This window comes from Seriola dumerili, unplaced genomic scaffold (assembly GCF_002260705.1).
Source record: "Seriola dumerili isolate Sdu_G_001 unplaced genomic scaffold, Sdu_1.0 BDQW01000045.1, whole genome shotgun sequence".
Taxonomy (NCBI): Eukaryota; Metazoa; Chordata; class Actinopteri; order Carangiformes; family Carangidae; genus Seriola; species Seriola dumerili.
Genome location: NW_019174300.1, coordinates 164,652 through 188,172, shown reverse-complemented (window position 1 = coordinate 188,172; position 23,521 = coordinate 164,652). Strand labels below are relative to the sequence as shown.

General features: G+C 40.5%; 1 protein-coding gene across 1 annotated transcript; it reads left to right on the top strand.

Moving 5' to 3' along the window:
• Positions 1 to 581: 581 nt before the first annotated feature.
• LOC111217810 (rab11 family-interacting protein 4A-like) lies at positions 582 to 15,865 on the top strand. Its single transcript, XM_022739786.1, is given in 15 exon segments — positions 582 to 734; positions 4,407 to 4,494; positions 4,851 to 4,939; positions 7,353 to 7,529; positions 7,675 to 7,871; positions 9,340 to 9,474; positions 9,974 to 10,009; positions 10,227 to 10,335; positions 11,964 to 12,067; positions 12,419 to 12,559; positions 13,811 to 13,892; positions 14,931 to 15,068; positions 15,153 to 15,299; positions 15,517 to 15,660; positions 15,749 to 15,865. Coding segments are annotated over 15 exon segments (1,857 nt in total).
• Positions 15,866 to 23,521: the final 7,656 nt, after the last annotated feature.

The window sequence follows — 23,521 nt, the reverse complement described above, 5'->3', positions numbered from 1 at the left end:
TTCATTATGAAGTTTGACAGTCTTATGACTTTTTTAGTATTAAGGTCAAGAGTCTTAATATAGTCTCTAAATTCCATTAAAAATCCAATAAAATGTGTTACTCTACATTATGTATATGAAATTTACCATAAAGGATCATCAAATTACCAATGAATAGCCTACAATATCATAATTATTGTGTTCATAATATGTAATTATATTTTTGTATTCGATATTGAAATTATTTTTACTTTTGCAGATTGTATAATTGGTCAATCGAGCCCAAAAGGTAATTGAATGTGTGTATATTGGCAGAATAAATGTAGAAAGGACTGCATGGTAACAGACCAGTTTTATTAATTGGCAGTTGGCCTGTGACGCAACGCCTCGTCTCCAAATCTTCGCCCTTTTCCGTTACTTCTCGCGTCTCCAGAGCCGCCGATGCTGCTGCTTATGTCACAGCAGCAGCAGCAGCAGTCAATGTCTCAGTCTGTCCGGTCGAGCCGAGCACGAGGATGAAGGTGGCGAACGTCATTCAGATTCTCTTACAGTCCATTTGATCAAGAAAAAACAGGTCTCCCGCCGACGAAGCCGGCCCTGCAATGGAAGGACATGTTTTTCCCGACCAGGAGCAGCTGCTGCAGTTTCTGAGGAGGCTTAAGGAGGTTTTCGACGTGTGTGACGAGGATGCTGACGGCTTCATACGGGTGGAGCACTTGGTGGACCTCGGTCTTCAGTTCGGTCAAGGAGACGAGGTGAGAGGCATTCAAGCTGGGTGACCGTAGACAGCTCCTTTACACGTGTGTCCTGGATTTTACAAACGGTGGTCGGTTAACTGACATTTTATGAGGTTAATTAGTGACTGCAGCGGCTGATAGACGTTATAAGCTCGTGACAATAACAGACAACCTGCCTGTTAATGTCAGGTGTGCTACAGATGCTAGCACTGAGTGGCTCATCACTCAGACATTAGCTGGTAGCATGTCTGATAGGCTGGTGTGCTGCTCTCTGTCTGTTTTCCGTGATATTTAAACGCTTACAGTTTAAAAGCCAAGTGGGGTTTTAACAGATCAAGCTCAGAACTGTAGAAAATCATATTTTTATTGCACTTGCAACAAAAGCACTGGTATTCACATGAAAATTGTTGTAAAGGTGTTGTTTTAATCAAATGCAAAGACTAAGTCAATGGCTTGTATTTAGCAGTGTTAAAGTTTATGCTAACACACCTTCACCTAAAAATGATTTGGACATTTTTCAAGTCTGCACCCATTTTTGGTGTACATTATCTTTTTGACATCAATCTATAATCACAGTGACCTAATGTTAATAAGAGGATTTGAGTGTTAGGTCCTTGCACTTACAGTCAACAATTATACAAGGACAGTGCTGTTTTTACAGTGGTATCTACCACTATACTTTTTCTGGGTGTATATTTGATTTTTATGATTTTGCATCAATTTGATGAAATACCTTGATTTGTCAGGTATGTAACATTCTTCTATGGTTATTTTACAACATTTTAAACATTTTACAGCTGATTTTCCATAAAATGTATTCCATCCTGATATAATGATATCATCCTCTACCACTGGAAGTTTAATTACTGCCAGAGGTCTCATTAAACAAGAATGCAATGTAGCCTAAAGCGATGTGCTGCCTTGCTAGGTCCATTGATTGATGTTTGGTAGTTTATTCTCTACTGCAGCCTCTGAGGATTTTACTTTTTTAGCTGTGGCAGACAAATGGTCTGGAGTGAAGCCTTCCAGTGCCAATTTAACAGTTTTTAAAGATATTTCAAGAAGAGCGTTCATTAGAGGTAAATCAGACCAAATGCAATGAAGTGAAATGACTTCAGTTTATATCTGTGTATTCTACAATGTGGCTGATTCCATTAGTTTTAATAGATAAAATCTGGTCAACAATCTACACAAAAAAAAAAAAAGTTTTGTGAACATTTGTGGATGGCAGAAGAATGGGATAAACTGCCCAAATCATCATGTGCAGAGCTTGTAGAGACTTAACGAAGAAGCTGTAACTGCTGCCAAAGGGGCTTCTTCGAAGTACTGAATGAAGGGTCTGAAGACTTTTGTAAATGAGACATGTCAGTGTGCTTGGGATCTTTGTGTGAAGGACAGGTGCATTGAGGTAGGAGCACTTACAAAGATGTAGAGGGTGCAGATTGGCACAGACTGGCTTCAAAGGGATTTCTAAATGTTGAATCTGGTGTGCCATTTTGGGGCTAACGGAACTAGGAGGGGTGCAGGAGCTAATGTCAGCCTTAGGTTCAGTACCATGGAGAGCACACTGCCAATCCCAGATTGATCACCAGCAGTGCAGTACTGAACCTGGGGCTAGCAGGGGTGCCAGTGTTATTCTAGCCTACATGCTTACACAGTTTCTCTGCCCAGTTCATCAGCCTGTTCCAGTCCATGGATTGTTTACAGACTGAGAGTTTCTTTGTTAATGGCATGTAGATGCTTATGGGCCATTCAGTTGTCAACGGTGACTAAACATGTTTGAACTAGGCCTGATTCACTGTGTGTAACTGTGACTGTGTGTATGCCAACACTGACTCCAGATTGTATTACCGTCAGTCTGCTATTAAATCCTACCAGCAAAGACTTTGTTACAATAGATTCTCTATTACAGTAAACAACACACAGCATTAGCCATGACAGCCAAGGTTTCAGAGGATGCTGTTCAGCTTTAAACAATGCTTGGCTGTTATAAAACCACTTAGTAGGAAGAGCGAGTCACCCATTAATTGGGGTTGAGGGTTCAGTCCCCCGGCTCCTCCTGTCGAAGTGCCCTTGGGCAAGGCACTGAACCCCAAATTCCATCTGATGGTCAGACCAGCACTTTGCGTTATGCCTTTAACCTTAGGTATTAGTTTCTTTTGAGGGATAGTGTACATTGTTATACCTGTGTTAGAATAACTCTGTTTGGCTGCTCCAGGTTATTTGCAGACTGCTGTGTTGGAGAAATGGCAGGCAGTAGTGGATGAGGCAGGTTAAATCCTGGATGCTCTGATCATTCCACATAAATGATATCTAACAGTGGGAGTGGATTTTCCTTGAAGCTGTCATGGCGGCTGAGCATCCAGCGCAACATCACTAAAAATAACCCAGCTGTAATAAGAGGAAGCTGCTGCTTCATCTTCCTCCTCCCCTCTTCTCTCATCTCTGTGTTCTTTGTCACCATGGCGATGAGAGCTTCACAGGGAGTCTGGGAACCGATTGGCTGGTTACTAAGTAATGAAATGATCCGCCTAGCTACTGAAAACGGCCTATGAGCTGGTGTTGTGCACCAGTCCTGTATATTTACATTTGTTTAATTTGGAAAAGATTGTTCCCCCTAGTGACACATCCAGACTCATCAGTTTCTATGGTGATTGGTTTGTTGCAGTGAGCGTCAGATTGCAACATAACATCTTTATTCCTCATGTTTATCTTGCAACCACACTGCTGCTCTTATACTGTGTACACACACTTACACACACACACACACACACACACACACACACACACTAGGGATTATTACAGTACAAATGCATTATTTATCAGAGCACATATAATGCATTTTATACAGATGCTTCTTCTTTCTGTATTTGTTCAGTGGTATTTGTGCTGGGAGAACATTGTTTTTATGTATCAAGCATAGTTTGGTTCTTGTTTTCCTCAAAGGACCAACCCATGTTGTTCTCATTTTAACCTTACAAATTGTCTTTTCTTATATTAACCAATTGCTCTTATATACTGTATATTACCTCACAACATCCTCCAAGCATGTCAAGGATGTTTGAAGACAATTTTCTGCCAACTTTAATGCAGCAAGTAAGATCTAAAATTTGCTTCACATAAACAGTCAGTCAAACTCAATATATATTGTTTTAAAACAGTTAAAGCTGCAGATGAAATTACACTGCTAACGTACAGTGTGGTCATATGTGAAGGAGAGACCTCAAAATCTGAGATAGGTATGAGAGTTAACATTAAACATCACTCCACTGAGAGCTTTGAGAGCCCAGACTTGAACCTCATAGAACATCTGTGGAGAGGGTATTAGGCTTATTTTAGTTTATGATTGAGTGTAGATTGATGTACAAAAATAGACATTTTATCAGTTTAAAAACTGAATGTACAACACAAACTATGCAAAAGATGAAGAAGGTCTGAATACTTACTGATGCCACTATATCTTTAATGGTATAGTAGAGGTTTAGCCCATTCAAGTCTTTATCTCTAAGTCTACCTAAGCCTTATCTGGGATTTTCTTGTTGTCTTGTTCTTGTTCTTGTTATCCTTTTTTTTGTTGAGAGATAGACGGCGCCATATTGTGTCCATATTGTCAAGACCAGTGAGGCAAAAGGATTTGTGCTTTTGTGCTGTATGAAAAAATTAACTCAACTTGACTTTGGTCTCTTGCAGGTGAAGGCATTGACCAGGTACCTGGATCCTAACGCTCATGGGAAAATCAACTTCAAAGACTTTTGTCACGGAGTGTTTGCTATCAAAGGTAAGAAAAGAAGATGTGTGCTAAATACTGGACTTAATTCATGTGTGTAATGAGCTTTAGAGGAACTGAGGAGTGACTTTGTGGTATCAATCTTCTCATCTTTCTAACTCTAAATTAATAAGCCTTAAACTGCAGCTAATTTCTTTCTCCAGCACGTATCTGAAAGTTACAGTCTTTATCATCTTGAAATACAACAAAAGGAGTCTTTGATAAAGTGAAACATTAATTCAGGTTGATGGTATCACCCTCCTTCCAGGCAAAATGACAACAGACATTTGGGCTGCTGAATGGAAATGGTCATATGGGGTTTAATTTCCTATAAATCTTCCTTTCTTTCTTTCTTTCTTTCTTTCTAGGTTGTGGTTAGATACTGAAGATGGCTGTGGGTCCTCGCAGTGCAACCTCCAACCAGCCGTCTGTTACTGACAATGGTTACATTTACCAGGTACAATCTTTTCGCTGTACCCTGCCCACTCTAGCTGTGAATCTAAATTCTGTGAAAAGATGGATGTATTCTCAAGACGATGATATCATTTCAACCACGACAGCCCTTGAGGATAGGGGTAGTCACTGATCACCTTCATAGTAGGAGGTAGGGGCATTATAAAGCAGACGTAGATTAAAATATGAATAAATGTTATATCGGAACCTGTAATTATAAGTCATGTCACATTAAATGGGCTCCATCCATTTACACTACAGTTAAGTACAGAGTGAGGGACCAGACCCCACAGATTGTGAATTAGACAAGTCTCTCCACCTTCCCTTCCAAACTACTCTGCAGACACTGTTAGACACTGTTACCGCCTGATGGCACAAGTACCATCATAGTTAGTAAGTAAAACTGAGAATCAGTTTGATTTTGACATAATTAATACTTATTTTTCAATTCCTATTTCCCAATTTTGCCTTGTGTTTATTATTTAATTTTTTCCCAACTTTGTTTATTGGATTTTCTATAACACAAAAATGTCAAAAAAGTTGCATTGTTGTGTCAAGTATAATATTGAAAGTAACAGAACATGTCATGAAGTGCAGTATAAATACATAAAAATGTTATAGAAAAAGATGTTACTTCACAAGTTGTGTAATATCACAAGAAAAGTAAACCAAACACAAAACATACACATTGGTCACCAAGTAATCATTATATAGAAATACAAAATTCACAAGATAGAAAGGGGAAAAAAACTATCTTTCCAAACCCACTAAGGTTCATTAAGGTTTGATTAAAGCTGTTACTCTGGATTAGCAGCAAACACCAACCCCTCAGCATGTGAAAAAAAGATTTCCATGTTTTATTACATTTGGCAAGTGAACTGTTCATAGTTCATCTAAGTTTTTCCATTTTAGTGAAAAAGTAGTCGTTAAAAATGTTCTTGATCCATAAAGAATGAGAGGGGGGTACATGTGATTTCTGCCTCAATAAAATCACTGTGTTTATTATTATTTGTCATTCCTAACAATACATCTATTTTTTTAATTTTCCTGGCATAAATGATCTTCCATAGAACTCTGATTTAGGCAATATGTCTGGATTCCAGCATGCACAGCAGCATCAATGCTCAAAATATGAATATGCAATACATCTTCTTTACTGTGTGTTTGTTGCAGTGCATGATTGCTCATGTCTGTTAGAGATCAGCCCAGCTGAACAGTTGCTTAGCAACAAGAGAGAGCGACAGAGAGAGAGAATAGCTGTACTCCATTCGGCCACGCTGGTGCGCTGATAATAAATGATCAAGCATAATATTGTTCCCGTCGTTCTTTTAAATGCTTTCCACAGCAGTTAGTCATGTCGTCACTAAACTGTTGACTCTGCTGAATTTTGCTGTTTCACACTTTTACAGAGTCATGCGAGAGTAAGGCAGTATTTGGCGTTCCTCTGTATCACCCGCGTGATATGGACTGTCTTAGGTAACTTCTTCATCCAGCTCAGTTGGAGTTTAGCTGCAGTTCAGTTGAACCTGTGCTTGTTTTGTCACAGCGCTCAGCTGTAACTTTGCTTTCACACAGCTGTGTTTTAAACCCTGGAAAGGTCGGGTTTAGTTGAAGCTGTTCTAAACCTCTGTTCATCTAGATGACACAAAACAGCCCCAAGGACTCGTGGGTATGAAAAGATGACTGTTCATTTCTGATGCCGGTATTTATATGTGAACAAAAGTTGTGACATTAAATATGAATAAGCAATATATCATATTTAGGGTGTGTTTGTTGCAGCGCATGACTGCTCATCTTCGCTAGAGATCAGCCTAACAGAACAGTTTCTTAGCAACAAGAGAGAGCAAGAGAGAGCATAGCTGGCCGTGCTGTCATGCTGCTTGTTACGTGGCGGCACAGGCAGGGAAACCCTCTGAAATGGAGCGCAGGCGGCACAGGAGGTGGCTGATGTGATGCTGCTGATTAGCAATGGATGATAAGTGGGGGTAGTGGTCCTTATTGAGGACGAGATATTACAGGATGAACCATATATCAATCTGAACAATGTCAATCTAGAAACTCAGAATGTTCATCAAATATCCTTTAATATTAAGCAACACAGCGTCTCTGCTTTTGAGCTACACAGAGGGAACAGGCTGCAGTACATTAAAAATAACTGACCGAATTTTATTATTGAATATTGCTCAAAGAGCCCGGATAAAAAGACCCCATCACAGGAGGCTATCATTAGCCCACTACTCGTACTTGTTGAAAACCTTGAGATATTTTGGGTTTCTCTGCCAGTCGTGTTGCAGTTAAAGTGAATTTGAAATGCAAACAGTACTCTACACACAAAACAACACTGACAGTGGGTGGAGTGATATGTTGCAGTCTGTGCACATTTGCTAACAAACTAATGTTTCATTTTCTTTGTGCAGAACGGTGAGGCGAGGCAGAGCCCTCCGATTATCATGTGTACCCGGTCCTACCCAGAATGCAATGTGTACAGTGAGGGTTGTGGTGCTGATGGGGAGTGTGACATGGACAGCAGCACTGAAAACACAAACAGCTCTGACTCTTTGGACCCAACAAGGAAAGACAGGTCAGTCACATCAGTATGTGAGGATGAGCCTCTGTTAGGGCCGATCAGTGCCGCTGCAGGTGAGAGGATGTGAGTGTTTGATTTTATGTGACAATTAAAACACTTTGGACACTCAGGGTTTTTTTGCGGGCCCCTTTTTAAAAAGTTGACTCCGTCAGTTATCGTTGTTATTGTACTTCCAATGCAACCCTAGCCACCTCATTGGCTCAGCGTCTGTATCCGTCATCTCCAGGGAGGAGCAGTTTGAGGACTATGGTGAGGGGGAGGATGTGGAGTTCATTCCCAGCAGCCCTTGCCCTGAAGATGACAACCGAACAAATGGCTTCTCTGACCTGGGGTCCTCACTTCCCTCTAGGTTGGTGGTCAGGCTTGATACACACCCTAAATCACATACTCGCGTTTTGTTTTTCCGTCAGGCCTTTTTAGTGGCAAACATTTGGACTTGTCATGGAGGAAAAAGCAGATGGCACTAATAACATTACTTACGGCACCGCTCAGACCTTTGTCCCTGTTCCATTCTACATGCTAATTCTAGGTTTTGAGTATCATGAAAATGACAGAAATAATATGCAGACTAGAAATTGCTTAATTTTTCAGTGTGCTGATGCTACGACAGCATGTTTGTTTTCACCTTCTGAATCTGTGTGTGTGTGTGTTGTGAGGACCAGTAACCAGATTTAGTTTAAGACCCTGGGAGTGAGGACATGTTTGTCCTCACAACTATAAATGGCTGTTTGAAGGATTAGACTTGGTTTTAGGGTTGAGGTTAGGCATTTAGTTATGATGGTTGAGGTTAGGGTAAGGGGCATCCTATCCATCCTATAACCTATAAATTATTAAGAATTATTCAATTTTGACGGAGAACAGCTTTTCCAGCCTTGATTGCACTGGTCATGTGACGCCACTCAGCCAATCACTGCAACTCGAGTGAGTGAATGAGCTACACACACGGGAGAGATGACGTTGGAGAAATAGGTGTGGAAAGTGGGATAGAAGAGGGAAAGACAGAGAAGAGGACGATTTAAAGCTGTTCAATTATTAAGATGTGTTGAGATTGTTTATTATAAAAATGGTTGAGACTGTTGGAGTTTTAACCATAAAGAAGAAAAATGGGAAGTCAAGCTACACTTTTTATTTCATTTTGTAATATTAAATACTTAATATAATATTTCAAAAGCCGCTTTTATGTAGTTATTACTTATACAGCTGTTATTGTCCTTGAAATGATAAAAGAACATATAGTTATTATATTATAATTATATTTATTATGATTATTATATTTAATGATGATAATACAAATATATTATTTTATTATACATCATATATTACACAGATAGATAGATAGATAGATAGATAGATAGATAGATAGATAGATAGATAGATAGATAGATAGATAGATAGATAGATAGATAGATAGATAGATAGATAGATAGACAGACAGATAGATAGATGAACAACAACTGAACTGAAGACACAGTCACAAAACTTTACAGGTAGTTAAGATCAAAATGAAGGCCAAGTTTGAAGATAGCTGTGGTCTAACCAGTGAGAATAATGTCGTAATGACGACTGAGTAATCAGGGGTCTGAACATCACCGTGTTGACATCAAAAGACAGTCTTTTTTCCACACTTTTTTCTCCTGCAGTTGACAAAGCAAACATTGAACACACTGCAGCTAGTGAGGAGAAAAATCTAGAAAAACACAAACCAAAAGGCTTTTCTCACTGCCCTTGGAGCACTTCTCTCTCACTGACCTCTGTTGATATCTTAGCACAGTTCTGTATTTCAGTTATTTATGTTGTTGTATTCTTTGTAATTGCAGTGCAGGGCAGACGCCTCAGAAGATGCGGCAGCTTTATAACAGCGAGCTCCTGGACATCTACTGTTCTCAGTGCTGCAAGAAAGTGAATCTACTGAATGACCTGGAGGCTCGACTTCGAAACCTCAAGGCCAACAGGTGGAGCACACACACACACACACACACACACACACACACACACACACACACACACACACACACACACAACAAACACACATACACACACACTAAACACAAACAGACACAGAGCCATCCACCCAAATCCCACCCTCTCATTCTTTCTTAGCACCAGACACTGCACCCAAATCAAAGGGGTGGGGTGGGGATGGGGTGTGTTGGTGTGTGTGTGTGTGGGGGGGTGTTGCTATAGCAACCACATCCCAATCTGGTGAGGTGACTGCTTGTAGCAACAAAGAAACAATTTTTGGTTAAAAAAAAAAAGCAGATCATAAGTTTTGGGACGCTAATATTAGTAATAAAAGGTTCAGAGCCTCAACATTTAAGCAGAGACAGCAGAAGTACAGTAACAGTGATAGTATTAGCCGTCGCAATGACAGCAGAGGTGAACAGTAGGTGGATTGTTAACACACAAAATGAAACGGCGTGTGTGTGTGACTCAGTTCCTCTCTTGTTTCAGCCCTAACAGAAAGATTTCCAGCACAGCATTTGGACGGTAAGTGACCTGACCTTCCCACTAACGACCGTTAAAATAAAATTACTGCAGTAAATCTGTATTTGCATCATAAGAGGCTGATGGGTTCAGCAGCATTTAGCCGTGTGGTAAACAGAGTTCTGTAATGGCGGCGCACCTGCTGAAGCTCACACATCCTGTTTATCTTCATCGTGTTCATGCTTTTTATGGTTTCCTACGTGTCCTCTCCTCCCCGCAGTCAGCTGTTCCAGGCCAACCACAGCGTGTTTGGGTCGAGTCAGGGCAGCAGCACCGAGGATCTGTTCACAGACAGCATCGACTCCTGTGACCTCGACATCACAGAGAAAGTACAAAACCTGCGCACCAACACCACCTGCACTATCACACAGTTTCTGTACAGCGTATTAGTTAAAAGGAGCAGTCTTTGTGAAGAATGCCGAGAGTTGAGATGAGAAGATCAGTATCATGTCTGTGCGGTGAATATGAAGCTCCAAACAGTGGCCGGTTAGTTTAGCAAAATATCTCAGTTATACCTCTAAAGCAGGGGTCCAACACATGGCTCACGAGCTACCAGTAGCTCCCCCAAAGGTTCTGAGTGTATAGTCTGTACAAACAGTGGATGTACAGTTCAAACTTTAAGCAGCAACAACACCCCCCCATCATTATTTGTCAGTTTTCGGTCAAATGAGTCACTGTCAGGTTTGTTTCCATCAGATGTGTCGTAGGTGACATGCAGTGATAGCAACTCTTCTGATAACAGAACAGATATAAACTCAACTTTTCCAACTAACAGGAAATATGTTGCCATGGATACATTAAGTTAAGCTGTGGGCTTCAACTCGAGCCCTGTTGTTTTTACATTTTGGAAAATGAAGCGAACCATTGATGTACTGACAACTATCACTGGATCACTGAGTGAGGAGCTTCTTCTTCCTCTGGTTTTTCTCAGCAGATTTGCGGAGGTTTATTTTCAGTGGTGTTTTCATGTCTGAATGTTCAGGTTTGACTGAATCATGACTCGGATTTTTTGATGTGAGTTTCCGATGTTTTTGATACAAAATGTGAGTTTTGGATATTGATACTTAATGGCTTGTTAAATGATCTTATTCATCCGATTTGGTTTGGAGATCAGTTTGAGTGTTTTGATACGATATGTGAATAAATGTAACCAGTAATATAAGACACGAGGAGCTCTCAGAGGAGAAAAAAGGCTGGAGACCCTTGCTTTAGACTGAGCAGACCATTAGAGGAACCTGAAGTCAGTGTTGTGATGTCGCTTGAGATATATTTAGCTCAACAGTGTTTTCTAACAGCGCATTATGTTGGAGGTGTGGCCATGAAGCCATGCTCCTGGTCTATAACATTGCTTATGCACACTTTAGTATTCAGCTGATGCTCAATCGAATGTATCCATTAAATAATCAGCTTTACTCTAAGAAGTTGTGGCTTTTCCACTCATCAGTTTTGTGCTGACTGGGTTCTTTGTTCTTGACCATTTTATTCATCTTGAAATGTTTAAGCTGCAACAAAGAACAAAAAAAAAGTTAAATAACATTTTTTTCATTTTGATTTTAGGCTGCCTGTGTTGTCAACCCTTTACTGACATTAAACCGACCGTACAACACACAGTAAAAGATAAAATAGCAACCACAAAGGATAGAATACAAAATAAATTAGAATAAATATAGCTGCATAAGATAAATATGATTGCATCGGATGCGAGCACTGGAGTGTTTTGAGGAGGGATTTGAAAGTAGGAAGAGAGTCGAAAATTGTAAACTGATGACCTTCTGAATTTAAAAATGCTGACACACATTATACACGTGTGCTGTCATATTTAAACCAGTGGAGTCAAAAGCAAGAGACAGTTCATGGTCTGATACAAAGTGTATTAAAAAAAAAAAGGTCCTCGTTTCCACCACCAGCCACCTGCATGTCTTGTAGGAGGAGGTAAAAGCCTGGTTGTCTCCCTCAGGTCAGCTATCTGGAGAAGAAGGTGACAGAGTTGGAAAGCGACAGTCTGGCCAACGGTGACCTCAAGTCTAAACTCAAACAGGAAAACACACAACTAGTCCACAGGTGGGAAAACACACACACTGGGCATTACAAACCCTGTGTTTATTTATTCTTTATTTTTTTTCACACTGGCTCAACTCAGCTTTACTCTTACGAAAATATTCACGTTTTATTAGATTTTGTAAGTGTGAATTATCTGAAAATCCCATGTGACTCTTATCAGGTAAATGTAGCACATACGAAATGTCAGAAAACCAAATGGAATTAACGTGAAATATCTTCTATGTGTGACAAATTCACATAAGGTTAAAGATGGAATATACATATTCCATCTTTAATATGATAAACATTGCATGTGTTTACTGCATGTATGGCGTGTTTTTCTCACACTGTGTACGTGTGTTTGCGTCCCAGGGTCCATGAGCTGGAGGAGCAGGTGAAGGATGCAGAGACGAGGGCGGATCAGAGTCTGGAAGAGGAGACCAAGAGGCACCGGGAGGTTTACACTAAGATGGAGAGAGACAGAAACACAGAGATGGACCAGCTCTGTACCAGGTAACCTCATCAGCCCCCACCGTCATCCACACCCTGACAGGTGCTGCTGCTGGCTCTGCTTCTGACTCAAAACACATCAGCAACTTGATTACTCCCATTTTAAAGATTTAAACTGACCACTGCTGCCACGGCATGTAGAGTCAGGGCCTGGCCTGGCCTCTAAAAGTCTTGCTGCTGTTTCTGCCTCTTGTGTTTGTACCTATCCGTCAAATGACCACAAGTAGGGGTGGGAGATAAACATACTCAATGTATCGCAGCTTGTTCCACGTGCGATGTAGTAAACGACTACATCACGAAACACCAGGTACACATTGTCACGTTATTGTCTTAAGCTGCTGCCATGAAATCTGCTTTGGCGTTTCCCTTCTCTCGCGCTCTCCTGCGGCCGTATCCGAGGGCGGATGAGTTGGTTCAGAAAAGAAACATTAGTGAGTTAGGGTTAAGTGTCTTTCCCTGGGATCTTTGTTTAATGCATTTGTTGTTGCTTTGAGTTGTGTTTTTGTTAAAAGTCAAGTTGAACTTGGTTGTGATTTCTCCCCCTATCTGCAAATTTAAAACTGTTCCAATAGAAACCACCAATGAATAAAGAGTAATCAAGAATGTTTTAATGCAGACAAATGTTGCAGGGACTAGACACATCATGCTGTCATCACCACACGTCTGGTGCTATTTATGCATCAAAGGGTTAAATTGTGCATTTATGAAATGCTTCAGAGGAGATTTCAAAATAAAGAGATGTATATCGTTTATTTCTCTATAGCCTAAAAATTTTGCAATATTATTTATAGTTCATATCGTCCAGCTCTTACCAGAGGTTACTTATTACACAGAAGACAACAAAGGGTTTTCAAGAGTAGCAACACTCCTCATACCTTTTGTTTTGACAGGGCCACACAGCAGACTCCTTCTTCTCTTATGGTGGTGGATGGTTGTGGATTTTTTTTATTTTCCTCTCAAACCCCAGTTAACTAAATGATTTGCTGGACTGTTGCTGGACGGTGTAGTTCTCCTATTGAAGTTTCATCTACAGTACGTTAGAAGACTAACTGGTATTTTGATGAGAGCATGAAGCCTGCAGTTCCATACAGACACTGCTACAGTAAACCCAACCTGAAACAAGTATCTGTACAGGCTGACAAACCGATCGAGGACTTGCAGTGCTTGGCAAACCGTTATACCTTGTGTTAGATGATATCACCGTGTGTGTGTGTGTGTGTGTGTGTGTGTGCATGTGCGTGTGTGCGTATGCAGGGTACAGCAGTTAGAAGAAGAAAATGGAGAGATGAAGATAAACGTGTGCAGACTCAAGTCTCAGACAGAGAAACTGGACCAGGTGAGTGTGGCTCAATGAAAGGACAATTCCAGTTTATTAGATCAGTCATGATAATGTTGTAGTGAATGAAATCTTAAACAAAGCCCAAGGTTATCCAAACTTATTTGTTTCAAAAACCTAAAGGCAAGGCAATGAAAATGTATGTGTGTAGCACATTGTCACACACAGAGGTCATTCAATGTGTTTAACAGAAATACACGAAGCATAAAAAAAAGAAATAAAAGACTTAGTAAGAAAACGCTATAAGAACAGATTGTAAAACAGATAATATCCAATTAAAATGCAAGATTAAAAGATGAAGAGATGAAGGCAGAGGAGAATAGAGACGTTTTTAGCTTCTTTTTAAAGCCCGTTACCATTTGGGCAGATCTGATCTCCAGTGGGAGCTGGTTCCAGCAGGGGACAGCATAATGGCTGAAAGTCATTTCACCCTGTCTAGTTTTAACTCTAGGCTCCACTAACTGACAAGCTCCTGCAGATCTTACATATCAAACATTTCAGTAATATTTATGGCCCAGACCATTAAGTGACTTATAGTCAATAAGTAAAACTTTGAAGTCAACTCTGTGTCTGACTGGAAGCCAGTGCAAAGACCTGAGAACTGGAGTAACATTTCTTTTTTATTAGTTTTAGTCAGAACCCGAGCAGCAGTGTCCTAAATAAGTTGTAGCTGTGTAATGGTCTAATTAGATAAACCAGTGAGGAGAGTGTTGCAATAATCGGCTCTGGAAGGTATAGAGGCAAGAGTGGGTTTCTCTAAGTCTTGGTCAGACACAAAGTCTCTGACCCTAGCTATGTTTTTGAGATGCAAAATGCAGATTTAGTTGTAGCTCTGATGTGGTCACTAAAACTAAGTTCCCCATCCATGATTACAACCAGACTTTTAACATGGGTGGATGCTCTAGACTCCAGGTAAGCGCTAAGTTGCAACCCTCCTTCCTTGTTCCCAAATACCATCTCAGTCTTGTCTTCACTTCTTCAAGCGAGAGGAGAGTTGTTATTTCGCTCGTCAACTTTCAACAATCGTTTCCTCTCCAGGAGAAGCAGAGGATGACGGACAAGCTGGAGGACACTAGTCTGAGGCTGAAAGATGAGATGGACCTCTACAGGAAGATAATGGACAAGCTCTGGCAAAACCGCCATGAGTTTCAGAAGGAGAAGGAGGCCATGCAGGAGGTAGATAACAGATAACTCCAGATAACAGATACGCTACATGGACGGCGTTTAGGAGTTGGATTTAATCTGTTCTCCTCCCTGCAGCTGATTGATGATCTGCGCCGAGAGCTGGAGTATCTGCAGTTGTTCAAGCTGGAGATGGAGCATCCTGGGAAGGGCAAGGGGCTATCTGAGTACAACGCCAAGACCAGAGAGATTGAAATGGAACATGAAGTCAGGAGACTGAAACAGGTTCACACGCATGGAGAGCACACACACACACACACACACCCACACACACACACACACACACACATTGACACTTTGTTTATTGACATGGATGATTTTATTCTCCAATACTGGCTTATTTGGGCCAATTAAAGAGACAACGGTATGAGTGTATATGTCAGCCAATAACTTACAAGAAACGGCAGTATATGGAGGAAATGTTCTGTGTTTGCTTCCACAGGAGAACCATAAGCTTCGGGATCAGAATGACGACCTGAACGCTCAGATTCTCAGTCTGAGTTTGTACGAGGCTAAGAACCTGTTTGCCTGTCACACCAAGGCCCAGTGCCTGGCAGCCGAGATCGACAACGCATCCAGAGACGAGGTCAGTCTGCTGCTGGTGGTCGGATGTAATGTTGATTTTTAGTGATGTGCCCGTCTAATGCATTTCTGTCCGTCCGTCTGTCTGTCAGCTGGTCGATGCTCTGAAGGAGCAGGAGGAGATCAACCTGCGTCTGAGGCAGTACATGGACAAAATCATTCTGGCCATTCTGGACCACAACCCATCTATTCTGGAGATCAAAAGTTAAACACTCCACACACACACACACACACACACACACACACACACACGCACACACACACACACACACACACAAATCTACTATTTATTTACATCAGTGGTTTCCAACCTTTTTTGTCTTATATATACTAGAGCTGTTATTACCCCCTCACTCACTTTCAGTATCTAATACAACTGAATATTGAATGAAAATAGTAAATAATCTTCAGACTCCCACAAGAGTAACCTGGGTCCACATTCAGCCTGTTCCTCTGCGTGGTTTTGATGTGAGTCAAAGCTGAGAAGCTAGTTCACATATACAAGTAGATCCAAAAGGCAAAATTGCATTCACTTTATGTTTGTCTGCAATTTACAGATGTCCCCTAAACACCTCACATGCAGACTATCGGTAGATGCAACAATTTACAGATGTCCCCTAAACGCCTCACATGTAGGCAATGGGTAGATGCTAACTACAGCACACATCATCAGGGGCCCCATTTAGGGGCAGCAGCAGTGCACTGAATAGAGTCTTTACAGGAGGTTTAAGGGGGTTTATAGGCCCTGTTCAGACCTGGTATTAGAGGGAGAGAGAGAGATAAAGAGTGGGGCTGAGCGAATGAATGTGCAGCGCACAGGTCTTATAATGAAATTAAGTTTTATCCATTTGAAATATTTTCCGTTCATTATAAACTGTGTTGGACTAATCAGTCTGTGACAGAGGACGTCAGTAGAGTAGTTGGTCCTTCGCTGTGACCCAGGACACATTTGCATTCACACTGCTAAAAGAATGTGGCCACATGTGGTCCAGACCTCCTCCGAATGTGGGCTGAGTGATCGGATCTCACATGCTCTTGGGTGCGTTCACACCTGAACTTAGAGCTTGTGATTGGATCACCTGAGACAGATGTTAATACCAGGTCTGAACAGGCTCATAGTTGTCATTGCAACATGGCAATATGAGGGGCCATCAGGGGCCCCTGTCTCCCTTGGAGGCCCCAAACATTTGCCTGCTCTGCCTCATCTGGTGGAGGTACTGGTTGAAATCAGTGTTGAGTTTGGACAAATGTACTTTCAGCATTTTCACCACAGGACTTCAGTCAGCATCAGTGGAACAGCTCACATCTCCATCCTCACATTTCTTCTCCCATAGTCTGACCTCCCTCATGAATCCATTCACTTTATTATACATGCTAAATATATGTAAGTCCTGGCCTTCAAGTGTTAGGTTGAAGTCATTCAATTTGGTGAACACATCAGTAAGTAACTCTGCATCCTCAAACACTGCAGCAAAAGAATAGGAGTGCTCTTCTACTCCTCAGTGTGACGTTCAGACAGTATCAGTAGTGTTTTTCCACATGACAGCCAAGGGTAGTCAGTATGAAACAGCAGCTGCTCTGACTCACTGTCATGACAAAGATTTTTAAACAGTCTGTGATTCAATGGCCTGGACTGAATTGAATTAATCACCTTAACTGCATCATCCATAACAGCACTCAACATTCTGCTGCCTCATGGTGAATAATACAGTGGCTCCTTCTTATGTCAGGGTTTCCTTTATTCACTCGCCCGAGGAGCCCAGGTGCTCTGCCGTCACTGCTGCTGCACCATCTGTAAGAATGTGACCACAGGATTTCCACTCCAGATCGTCGTCTTTGAAAAAGCTGAATATAACCTGAAAAATGTCCTTGTCAGTTGTTTCTCCTGGAATTCTGTTTGCAAAAGCAAAAATGCTCATTTATATCCAACACGTCTTTATAATGCACAGAGGTCAAGAGCTGAGCTGATCTTTCATTTCATCCAACCGCAAAGCAAATTGAGCTCCAACTTGCCCAACAATAGTAATGTGATCTGACAGGAAACTCTGTTGTTTAATAATGGAGCTGTCTTGAGTGTCATATTTCTTGTCGATCATAGTTTCAGCTGAATCTGTGGCTGCAGGAAGAACCAGATCTTTGACTACAGAATGTGACATTTTTGAATTAGTGGCACAGTGTAAGACGCCTGTAGTGCTTTGCTTGACACACTTGTCGCCCTCTTCAGTGTAGTCTGACTCGATTTGAATTCTGACAGTTTTCAGTTGAAAAAGTCCTCAGTTTTACCATCACTTCTTGAGTGTTTGGTGCTTTGGTGCAACCTGAATCTGAAGTGACAGCAACTGGATAAACATGACCTCTTCACAGACTACTAAAAAGTTGACATCTGCCAGGGGGAAACTATTTCCTATTTATGAAATGACTTGGAATATATTCTTATATATTTTGGAAATGAATTGTAATCGCCAATCTTTCCATGTATCCCCTGCAAGCTGCGTAAGTATCCCTAGGTACACAAACCCCCGGTTGGGAACCACTGATCTACATAACCACAGCAGGATTTCTTTCTGTCCACCAACACTATTCATGAGGAAATCTGTCAATCACTGCAGATCTACATGTGCCATCAATGTTTTATCATTGTATATTTGAAGCCACTGAAATTTGGGGACCAGAAAATACTTGGGAATAAAAAGTATTTTGATGTAGACAAAGCACTAACTGTTCAATACAGAGCTCTATAGTTAATTGTCAATGAGTGATGTAAAGGACCAGGACATACCAGTGTCTTGCATGTTTACTATAAACCATTTGCCAAAGCAGTCAATGAGCAGTATATCATTTTGAATGTCTTGTTGCCATCTTCGAGGCAGCCATTAGTTTCTTTCATTACATGGTGGAATGAAAATCAGTTTGTAGAGACTTGAAATCCTCTCAAGTATGATATTCATGTGATCATTATGTTTTTTTTTATTATTGTCAGAATCATAATATTTCATGGCAATGCTGAGCAGATTTTTCAAACCAATCTACCATCACAAATGAAAGTCAAAGGGGCCATTTGGAAGTTTTCTCTGCTCTAAACGTGGTGGTGATTGTTGCTTGACGAGAGCTTCAGCCATCATTGTGTTTACAAGACAAGAGGTTATATTACGCGCTCTGGGCAGCTAACTTCTTTAGGGCAGACTAGACGCTACAGTGACTCGGTATTGGAAAGTGAAAAGGTGGTCCAACCAGACTGCGGCTAGCTGCTTAGCATGCTAACTTCAATAGAAGAAAAGCAGTTAATATTGGCATTGCTTTCCACCCCTGGAGACAGTAAACAAACAGCTATTAATTCTAACATTGGCTATGTACCAATAGCATAACACACAAATAGCTCCTTTAATTTTTATGCTGTGTGGTAATGAATGGAAACCAGTGGGGGCATCAAAAGAATAGTTCAGCCTTCCAGGGCTTGCACGTATTTGCTTTCTTTCCAAGGTACATGAGAAGATTGACTTCAATCTGATGTTTGTATGGAGTCAGGATATGGTTAGCTTCATTTAGCATATTTAACATTTATCGTGTTTGTTTAATCTGTATACACAAAGAAATGTAAGCGGACAATATGTAGTTTTAGGGGAGTGATGTTTTATCTGTTCATCGAGCAGCATCTCTGACTACATAGAAGATGTTGAATTATTTCTTTGAAAAATCTGAAACAAAAGATTTGTAAAATGGTCAAAAGTAATGTAAAGTATTTGTAGGTATGTAGTAAATAGATACAGCACACATGAACACTGACGTGTTTTTAGCTGTGATCAGCTGATTGTGTTTCTAACCCTTTAATTTGGCTTGTCTCAACACAAATGAATGTCTTCATGATTAATATAAGCTGTTTACTACACCACATCATTTTTTTAGTAGTATTCACTGTGTCACTGAGCCTGCGAGAGACAATTCAGTGCGGCCTTTAACCAGTATAGACTGCTCATAATGAAGTATGTAAAGGTGCCAAAAGCCAACATTATGTGCCATATTTTAACCTTTCACTGTTTTCATGCACTGAAAAAATGGACAGGTAATAGTTAAAGGACATGATACTCATTGTTATTGTTTACATTTCTCATACAAATGCAATAATGTGCATGTGTCACTATGAAATATCAACAACTGGAGCTGGAGAGATGAAACAATAACTGCAGAAGTTTAACAGACAGAGTTTCTGAGCTCTAGAAGAAACGACTTGTTTCATTGTTTTTTCGGCCGTTCACAAATCCGCTTAGAGGTGGGGCAACGTTTTTATGAGTGAGTAAGGTGGCCCGTACTCACTCATAGATGCAAACAGACAGAACAACAGACATGCAGACAGACAAAAACACAAACAATTTGAAAACATGTGCTGCAAATACTCAACACAATGGAAGTGTTTGCAGGGGACCCTAAAAGTGATGAACCTGGCTGGGACACACAAGTGCGCATGGCTGTATTAAAAGTAAAAAGTTATTTTTAGGGCACTCTTTGCCTTTATTCCGATAGAGACAGTGAGAGAGACACAGGAAAGTCAGGGAGGAGAGAGGGGATGACATGCAGCAAGGAGCCATGGGTCGGACTGGAACCCGGGCCACTTTTTTTCTTAAGTTGCAGTGCGTTGAGCTCGCAGGGCCGCTGTAAGTGAGCCACCATTCAGCTTGCAACATGGTGCAGCTCACATCCTGCTGTTGGTGTCACGCAGCTGCGCTGATTGACAGTTTGTGGCAGTAATGTGTCGACAAACTGGGAACAAAGGCAGTGAGGAAGAGGCAAACATGAATATAAACAATATAAGACTTAATGTATTAAAAGTCAGCTTTGCAAATGTTTAATGGCCAAGGAAATACATTCAGTGTGTTGTTTAGACCTCAGATACACACAGCGTGTAAATATAACTTCTTGTGTCGAAAATATCCACAGGGTGTCTTTAAGTCGAGCTGTTAATTCACTGTTTCGTAGCCTATTAAAAACACTGAAATCAGACTTTACAGATATGTTAATTAGAATCATTTCAAAATAGTTTTAGAAAAATAGAAAATATGTATTAAACTTTGTTCTTTAGAGAAAAAAAAAAGCACTTACTTACTGTCAGTAACCCACTTACTTAAAACGGGGAAACTCAGTTCATCCTTCAGCGTCATTGTGAACCTGAGCGAACAGCGTTATTCTGCCACTGTTGTAAATTAGTCTCACTTACACTGAGTTAACCTAAATATTTAACTTGAATATTTTTTCACCCCTGGTGTGACCTAGCTAGACCAAACACACCAAAAACTTCCTCCACATGCGTCACAGTGAGGACTGAGCTGCTGTAGTCAACATTTTATTATCTAACTAATGAAACTAGTTTCGTTCACCCAGTGATTCTTTTCATTGTTTACTTTCACAGGTTTTGTGTATTTGCATACGAGGTATGAACAAGTATTATTTAAGCAGTCCAGCTCTGATTTGGTCCATTGTTGCCACTGTAAGTGAGCTTTTTTATATTGACACCTTTATTTTGACACAGTATTTGTGATGTCATACATTGTAAATGTTGTACAGAATCTAGTTACTATTTATGTGCAAGTCATCCGGCTTATTATGAAGTCTCTTTGAGAGATCTGACACAAAACAACAAACTATGTGCTGTAGATTATAATAATCACAATATATAGTGCACTTAAAGTGTCATGTTCAAAGTATTTACCTGGAATAATGATATTAAACATGATGGAAAAATAATAGTCTGTCACTACTCACGTGTTCACTTTCTTTTACTTGTGTACCGCACATGGAACTATAGGTGACGATGTTGTACAAACTAGATGTGTAAATAAAACTCATTCGCTTTGGCATGATGACGTTGGTCCTGGTTGTTTGTTCTGTCCTCTGATAGATTCATGGCTCTCTGTAAATGAGACAGACCCAGGTGAAACCATTTAGAAATTATGGGATGGTTATCTGGTGCTTTCATCAGCAATTTAAACTAGTTTCCCAGTTTATTAGGCACATTCATTTGTATTTCATGTTATCATACACAGAGTGTAGTCAATGTGCTCAACAGAAATAATAGAAGCATAAAAAAAAGAGTAAAAGTATAAAAAGAAAACAGAAAAACAGTTTAAAAACAAGGATCATAACACATTTTTAATATCTTAATTAAAAGTGCAAGATTAAATGATTAAAGGAAGGCATTAAAGAGCAGTTTTTAGCTCCTTTTTAAAGCAAGTTATGGTTTGGGCAGATTTGGGAGCTAGTTACAGCAGCATTACCACTGAATGTCATTTCATCCTATTAGATACACCGATCTAGTGCCTTGCTGCTAGTAGTGTCTGATCTGTGGCTGAAGTAAGCTGTTGTTGGGCCACGACTGACATTCAAGTTCCCTTCAGGTGCGGTGCACACACAGGGATAATACAGGGAACTTTTCAAAACAGGGCCACGATACTGGGTACAGTAATAAACCCTTTTCACGGGCGTTGTTAATTACCTTAACAGAAGCTCAGCAGTATGATAAGTCAAAATGTCTTCTTTGAAAAAGATATTGATATTATACTCCAGTGGTGCAAATCCTAAAACAAATTTGCAGGTAATTAAATGACAATTTGCCCAGTTGGTAATCCTGCCTCGCTCTAATCCAAAGGAAAAGTACAGCCAAGACAAACAATACACCAGCAGAGTCTATTACCACACACACTGCACACAACACTGTCAGGCTCCTGCAACTGTAAGAAGAGTTACTCAAAAAAAAGCAATGAAGGGGTTTTTGCTATTAATGTAGGCAAAGCAGACATTTTTATTCATCCTAGCAGAAAAGCACAGTTGTAAAAAATAACATTAATGATGATTCAGTTCATTTACACTCTTTCTTACGCCCCTGTGATGTAGCGCTCTGTGTAGACGTCATTCACAGGTGTAGTTCAGGTCTCTTTCAGGTGAGACTTGGGTTTTTGTTGGCATACAGGAAGAGCAGCTTCTGAAAAAAAAAAAACAAACGGGTAAAGATGAAGTCAGTCAGTAACTGGTGTTCTCCTTAGCCTGTCCCTAAAGGCTGGACCAGGAGAGTTAATAACGGTTACTGCCTGAGCTTTCCTCTGGTGCCACCATGAGGTTGAAATTTTAACAACTGTTGGATAGATAATGAAAGTTGGCACTTTCAACTCCCACCAGCCTCAGCTGTAGCAAAGCCATCGTGATTTTACACATGCACATGAGATTTTAACAGCTGTGCTGTCAGGAGAAAACATCTGGATTTAACTGATATATACTGCTAGCTACATGTTAAAATACCTGCAGTGTTAATTTCAGGGAACCTAGTTGTTGGTCATTAGTTGTAGATCATCAGGGTTTGTTTTGTGAAACCGACCGACTCACTGACAACATGACTGCAGTTGAGGACAGCCCTGGACACACACAGTGTTATCTGTATCCTAAGTTGTCACTGTTTCTTCTCATCATATTAAACCTGTTGTTACTCTGAACAGAATCAGCCAGCTCCTCCTGCTTCACTCTCCGGAGGTGGAGCGTGATCTTTCTCCTCACTGTCCACCATGTCTTCATTTTCCCTCCAGACCTCTGAATCTTCAGCGTAATCTGGACTGAGAACCCTCTGAAAGATTCTCAGCTGATCCGTCACAAACATGATAACTGTCTCCTCAAGCAGCTGCGACATAATAACATGGAAGATGAACTTTGATAAATTGCCTTTCAGAAAATGCACAGCTGGTGTGAATCAGGTCTCTCATGCTGGATGCTGATTGACAGAGAGGAGCAGCAGCTGGGTGAGACACAAACATGATGGTTTGATCATTTCTATTTGTCATCGCTGAGAGTCTGATTTTATAATTAGTTGTAAAATTTTAACTTTACCT